At 32.6% G+C, this 7787-nt stretch overlaps 1 protein-coding gene across 1 annotated transcript; it reads right to left on the bottom strand.

Annotated features, from left to right (window-relative positions):
* Window positions 1-4601: 4601 nt before the first annotated feature.
* Window positions 4602-7020, bottom strand: LOC131631216 (uncharacterized). The gene is made up of 8 exons (XM_058902006.1): window positions 6835-7020; window positions 6614-6744; window positions 6438-6515; window positions 6047-6091; window positions 5898-5942; window positions 5746-5797; window positions 5553-5649; window positions 4602-5395 (listed from the first exon to the last, which is right to left on the bottom strand). Exons 1-8 carry the CDS (start codon window positions 6935-6937, stop codon window positions 5230-5232), a joined length of 717 nt encoding a protein of 238 aa, XP_058757989.1. The 5' UTR covers window positions 6938-7020; the 3' UTR covers window positions 4602-5229.
* Between the last annotated feature and the right edge of the window lie 767 nt (window positions 7021-7787).

Consider the following 7787-nt stretch of genomic DNA (forward strand, 5'->3'; position numbering starts at 1 on the left):
TAATTACTTCCACAAAGTTTCAAACAATACAATTTCAATCCAACTTTTCTCTTCATCACAAATTTCACACCAAACACAAAACTTATTAGCACACTCTTATTCAAAACTCTTTTTGTTCTTTTCTTTTTCAAGCTTTTCTCTTTTTTTCTTTCTTTTTCTTTTCTTTCTTTCTCACTTTTTTTTTTTCTTTTTCTTTTTCTTTTCTTAACCTCACATCAATCACAACATAAAGAGACAAACACCTTCTCCCCAACTTGAATTCAACCATAACATAAAGTGAATACTCCCTACTTTCTAAGGCAAGGTAAAAATCCAACTAAACATCATAGTTAAGGTCAAGAAAACAAAGATAATCAAAATCCATCAAAAAGGGTGAACTATGTCTCACGTTCAAAAACAAAATGGACAATGACAAAAAGGCTCAAAGGGGGTACGAATGGTCACACACTCACAAGGTAAAATGACATTTGGCTTATGGTAGTTGTGCTCAAAATCAAACAAGTGCCTTGATCACTTTCGTGCATTCACAAAATCGATACAGACGAAAGATTAAACATAATAATATCCAGTTAAAACAAGAAATGTCGGTCACTCACATATATACACAATGGAAAGCCACCTCACATTTATGGTAAAAAGGAGAAACTAATTGTGATTCAAGTCATGAGCAAGTTATGCAAAAAGAATGAATAGTATGAAAATTGTACAAATGAAAAGTCTCCTAAACATGCTATGCTATAGAAAGCGATAAACGAGTACCTTGCAACGTACAAATTCGATCAATCATTACCGCACAACCGGCTTGTTGAATCAATCAAAATCGAAGAATTACCAAATGCGACTCCAAGTAATCGGGCCAAAATTTGAGTCTAAACACAAACAAAAGAATTAAAAATAAATCGATAAAATACTATACTATAAAGCCTTGGTGTAAGTGGGAAAAAGGCGAGCCGAGTGACCCGTTAAAAAGAGGTCACTGGCCAAAAGCAACCCAGCGCGCGACGCACCCATGAGCGCGCGACGCGCGCTACACCAGAAAAACCAGACCAGTCTAAAAAGACAGATTTTCCAGTGAGCCACCACTTAACACCTACACAACTCAATTACATAAAAACAGAAAAATAAAACCGTTGGGGTGCCTCCCAACAAGCGCTCGTTTAACGTCGTTAGCTCGACGCCTTTATTGTTTCGCGAATGGTAAGAAACTTCCTCGCGGTACGCCAATGCTTTCGCCTCAAACGCAACCTAAAGAAAATGACCTGCCCAAACACTTAATCAAAACTATACGAAACTTAAAACATAAAACCATCGCAATGCGATTAATCTCAACCAATCCCCGGCAACGGTGCCATTTTGTTGAAGCGGTAAAGCGGCAAGCAACAAAAGATTTGGAAGTATTCATCCGGGATTTATCGTGTCCACAGAGATTGGTGAGAAGAACTGCCGTTCGACTATCTCGCGTTCTAAGTTTCATGATTTGGGTGCGGAAAAGTAAATGCGGGAAAAGTAAATAAAAGCAGATAAACAATCTCAATAGCCTAAGAGAAATAGTTATGGAATTGCATTTCGTTCTACCCGTCGAATACTTAAATCTAAAGATCTATCGCTCGACACTCACAAGACGCATCAACATCACCAGGCATCACCCGAGATGCCACATCGGTGCCCATGTCTGCAACACCGACGAAAGCTCAACCGTACTATTCACATCAGCGATTTCTCCATCGACACAAACAACACGGAGGCATTAAACTCGATACCCACTACGATTGTTAGTCCTGAATCCATGTCTGCAACCCAGAAACTAACAGTTATCATTCCTAATCAAGATCTATGGTGTCCATGTCTGCAACAACACAAATCCAGAGCATTTAAGCAAAAAGATCAAGAACAACAACAATGATGATTTGTAAAGCGAATATATAAACGATCCCAAGATCCACAAATATACATACAATAAGAGTAGAAACATACATACAACACCCACCATTGGAATGAAACAAAGGGAAGAGAGAAGATGAACCGGAAAGATCTCACCGGTACAATGAAATCGAGTCAGATCCATGATCAATCCACATGATGTCGCGCCCAATGGTGTTTCCTAAGCCTCTAAACTACCAAAAAAGGATCAGAGCTCAACTTGTCAAGAAGAGGTGATAAAAAACCTAAAAAATCTGTTATTAACTATTTATACAAAACTGAGTTTCGCAGTGGGCGCGACGCGCCCTACTTCAGTGCGACGCGCCCTGTATAAATTTACCAAACCGCCCTAGAGCGCGAAGCGCCCTAATCCGGCGCGACGCGCCCTAACTTCTGCCAGACTATGTTCTTCAAACTCAAAGAGGGCGCGACGCGCCCTACAGCGCGCGAAGCGCCCTGCACCAGAACAGCAGAATTATTTCCTCTTTGCTCTCGCAGCCGTGTCTTCGACACTTTATTCCTCCAGGCTCCAAAAACGCAAGAATACCTACAAAAATACAACAAAACTATCAAACGGTATAAAAGTGTATGAAAATACATCTATTCACAAAGTATACGTATTTACACAAAAACGGGGAATTATTCAAACGGTATTAACAAAAAGCATTGATAAGTGCCACTATTTACATCCACAAAATAACTACAATTTGACACTTAACAGTTAACGAACGGGTGATATACATTCTCAAAACTCATGCTGGAAGGGTGAGAAACAAAAGGTGGCGGTGACTCACCTTGTTTCCAAACGCATAATTCATATGTGTTTTGATTCACGTTAGGAAAATAAATCACGGTGGAAAACCACATTCCAGTGTAATAAAATATGAAAATAATAAAACAACTATTTGAGCTTTTGAGTTGACATGGATTTTTAACGTGATTTTTGTCAAATTGATGGACATTTAAATATATACTCCCCCTACCTCATAAACAGTGTCATATTTGAGTAATGCGTGATTTTTAAGAAAATGTGTTGGTTTTAATGATAAAATTAATATCATTTATTAGAATGCCCATATTAATTATAGATAATAGAGTAGTTGAATAAAGCGCGTGTTTGGTAAGTTGTTTTTAGTAAAATTGCGGTGGCTATTCACGTTAACATGAAAGCTACATGTAGTAGCTTCTTAGTTTTCGCGGTAACACTTCTTTGGAACGCGAGAAAATCAACCCAAATGCTTTTTCAAACATATGCAAAGTGAAAGTTAATAAATAGATGTATAGTTGTGGAAAAATAGTATTACCCCTGTTTCAAAATGACTGTCGTTTTAGCACATAATTTTTGTTTCAAAATGAATGTCAGTCTCACTTTCAATGTAGAAATGATATGTAGAGTCTGTTTGGTAAGGCCATAAAAAGAGCTTTTAGCTTTTCAGCTCATATAAATAAAAAAGCTCTGTTTGGTAACTGTTTTTTGCTTTTAGCTTATAGCTTTTTTACTAGTTTTTGTCTTTTTTTTGAAAAGCTATATGAAGTAGCTTTTGAGCTTGTAGCTTTTAGCTTGTGACTTTTTCTTCCATTTATACCCTTAATATTTTAACAAAAATCTATTTTTACCCTTCGATATATATTATGATTTAATGTTTAATGTTTTTTTTAATCTTTAATGTTTTTAATAACATCTAAAGTATATAATAAATTTTGAAATAGTGTTGATAATTCTCAAGTTAGTGAAACGTAATCGAAGAATCAATGAGATTAACCGAGACGAAAAAATTAAAAATTTTGTTATATTTTTATAGTATAATATTAAATAATAAACTTATATTTATCATTAATTTTGATTAATTTATCTGAATTCAAATTTCATGTATTTGTTAAATTTATTTATATAATTTATATACAAATTTAAAATATTTTGATGTTTCTTAAATTTTTCACATATATTAAAATTGCTTTGTAAGTTTGTCTTAATATATTTATTTTTATAAAATATAAATTAATTTAATAATATAATATGATAAGATAAATAAATCACAAATTTCTTAATAAGAATGTCCTTTTGTGTCATTCTTTAATATGTGTGCAAAAACCTTAAACGACATTCATTATGAAAGGGAAAGAGTAATAAATGCTGCATTAATATTGTAAAAGGACAATTATTTTGAGACATTTTATATGAGATAGGGGGAGTATTTAATGGGTAAGGATTCTCTACTTTTTAGAAAGGAAATGTAGAGTGACTTTAGGCTAAAAAATAAATAAGACAGAAGAGAGATGATGATTATTTTAGAGAGAAAAAAAAGTGAGAGAAGTAAATGACACAGATAAAGATAGAGAGAAAGTTATAGAGTAAAGTTAGGGGATTCAAATCCAGGTACTAGGTGCTTTCACTATGGAATTTATGAAGTTGTCCTTTATAGCTTTAATTATGAAATATATTTTTGTAATTAATATAGTTGTAAAGTTGGTTAATGACACAATTTTATATTTGTATTATAAATTTTAAAATTAAATATTTTTTTAAAAAATAAAATATTTTAAAAAATAATAATATTATTTTATTAAAAAATACTATTCATCGTATATATACGGTAAACAGTGTATACGGTATAGGTATTGGTGTAAAAAAATAGTGTAAGTATAGCAAAGCTAATCAGTGTAAATATATCATTTATGTTATTTTTACTCTTTCATGTAGCAGAACCATATAGACAATTTATGAAAAATATGATGCCTCATAAAATCTTAACTTTAATCCTCAAAATACTTTTCATTAACCATCTACAGCGTGATATCTGGATAAAAGGGCAATTTGTTTGGCCAATGATATCTAAATACATGTAGTCAAGACAAAATGAGGCTGGACCTTAGGCAAAAGTCTCAATCGTCTAGCTGCTATTGCGTATGTGGTTTTGAGATGAATTAGGCGTGTGGTTGTGGATACTTTGAGCATTCAATTTTAAACATGTTACTTTCTTTCCCTAAAGCTTTTCTTCACTTTCTCTTGGTTCTATTTTCTTTGTGTTGCCAAGCATTATGAGCAAGCTGCCCTAAAACATCAATACTGTATTACTACAAAAGTTCACAATTTTTTAATCTAAACATAGTTTTCTTTACTTGCTAGGCCGCTTCGCCATGTAATGACCGCATATGATCCATACACATCAATATTGGACATGTTTCTAATCTGATCTTTGAAAAGAACGCAATCATCTATTTTCACATATCGAAAGATAATCAAATTCATAAATGGGCAAGCCAATAAGCCAAAGCCTTGGCGACAAATGTGTCGGCTATTGGATCTGATCAACCGCCGTAACGAGATTTTAATGATTCGGGAGGCTGTTCTTCCATGATGCTAGTGCCCATTTTCTCAAAGTACTGGCGTATTGTTGTTTTTCGATCAGCAATGAACGTATGGTCCAAAAAGTTATTGTAAGCCTCATGGCCGAGGCTTTTTGCGGCTAGAACACTGCAATAATTCATTACCATAAGTTAATTTTACAAAATACTTGTTCAGATTATGGTAGTTCTCGTAAGCTTTTGCAGTGAAATCATGTGTCATGTAAAAGATTGATGGAAAAATAACTCCTAAAGTTTGTATAATTGATATATAGAAGACTACGGACCAGTGTCGAAGATAAACACGGCATGGTAATGCATCATCCTGCCAAATCTTATGGATAGTATACTGTCCAAATTTTTGGAAGTATATCTCCCTTCCTTCTGCAAAAAGAAGGAAACAAAACTTATTTGTAAAAATGAAGATGCATGCATTATATACTATATCATAAAGTAAATTGCTGGTTCATAGAAAATTACCAGGGTATTTATATTTAAAGAATTCTTCATCAGTAGAAGAAGCACAAAGGACCTGCATTGAAGACACCACAATACCATCATCAAATGAATAAAATTACCATATCTTACTATCAGCAGAAAAAGCTCTTAAGATTTGAATGAAAACAACATACTGCTGGGTTGGTATAGGGCTTCCCATCAAGTGATTCAGGAAAAACCTACAATTAACAACAATAAAGTTGGAAGTTTTGCAGCAGATACGTTTATGATTAGATTTATTTTTACTCAAAAAAAAAAAAAATACAGTATAAAGAAAACTCACAGGTATTAAGCTATATTCACGCTCTCTTTGAATAAATGCTGGAATCTGAATAATTAATTGAATATATATAAAAAAAATTATTGATTAGTGAAAACAGTCATTATTCTTATAAACAAATGTGATTACATCTAATCATATTTCACCAATAGTAAATACTCCCTCTGCTCCCACTGCTCCCATTTATAAGAAAAATTCACTATAGATATGTTCAATATTTAATGTATCTGGACAAATTCTCCGGATACATTAATTATTCAATGTATCTGAACTTTTTCTTATAAATAGGACCGGAGGTAGAATATTTGAGAAACAAATTTGCATAACTACAAAACACGATTGGATGCATTATGCATATGCAAAACTATTTTACAGAAGTTAGAAAAGACAATACCTCTGTTTTGTTAATATCAAAAACAGTAATTATAATTGTTTCATCTTCACAAGGCTCTGCAGAGAGGGCAGCCATTTCCTGCATAGAAAACAAACTTGTACATTCAAGCAAATTTCTTTTGCGACATCTTCCGGTTCCATTCATCAAATAACATTAACAATAAAAAGAGAACTGACCCGAGTTTTGAGGTTGGCGATGCCATGAGTGAAAAAGAAAGCTCCAACAAAGGAGAAGAGACGGCGGAAACCGGTTAATCTGGCCGTTCGGAAGTTAGTTAGATTTGGAAAAGTTGATCTGGCACTTTTTTCTGTGAAATGTTAAGAGTTAGTTAGTTAAGAGTTAAGAGAATGATGAATAGAATTAGTGGAAGGAAAGAATGAAATGAGAGGTTAGTTACCGGAGAGGAGGGAACCGTAACCGCAAATGGAAATGTAACCGTCAACGTCGCCGGGAAGAGAGGCCAGCGCCAAGGCTTGGTCGAGATCAGAGTAAACCACCATTTCAACAAAGCGCTTCTGCTTAACTACCCTCTCTGTTTTATTGAATGGTTTGTGCAAACAAGCAGCGCAGTTTTATCCTATTATTAGAGACAATTCCATAGTAACTATACAAGTGTTTCCTTATTATAAATAAATTTTAATTTCTTAGATTCATAGAAGAATGGATGCATCTAGTCCCTTTAGAGTCTCAATCCATCATTTCTTCAATGAACTTAAATTTTTATTACTACTATTTCATTTTGAAAAGATTACAAAAAAAAACTATTTCATTTTGAAAATTGAAAATGATACATAACTGTAAATAACATTTTTTTAATTATAATTTTCTTTAACTTTTTAGATTCATTAAAAATTTGATGTATCTAGTCTACTTATAGTCTACATACAATATTTACTAAATTAATTTAGAAAATTAATTTTTTTTATAAAAAAGAAGATGATGAGTAACTCAAAAGAATTATTCTAAATCTTGTTCATTGATTTTAGTTTAACTTAATGATCTAAATTAAATATTTAATCAAAGAGAAAAAAGATATGCACTAACAGTGTAAAATATTTTTATACTATCAACCAATCACAATTATGTATATAATTAAAACACAATTCTAATTTAAAAAAACTAATATGACATGTCAAGTGTAAGAATTTTGACTGACTGTACGTCTAAAGTTAATTTACACTGTTAGTGCACTACCTTTAAACTCTAAATCAAAACTATTGACATTTTTTTACATTTAATTTAGTCACATTTTCTTTCTAAAATGTTCATAGAAAATATTTCAATTATTTTCAATATAATGTAGATATTTTCTTTCTCATATACTCAAAAAAAATTGTAGATATTTTTTCA

This window comes from Vicia villosa, linkage group LG1 (genome assembly GCF_029867415.1).
Source record: "Vicia villosa cultivar HV-30 ecotype Madison, WI linkage group LG1, Vvil1.0, whole genome shotgun sequence".
Lineage (NCBI taxonomy): Eukaryota > Viridiplantae > Streptophyta > Magnoliopsida > Fabales > Fabaceae > Vicia > Vicia villosa.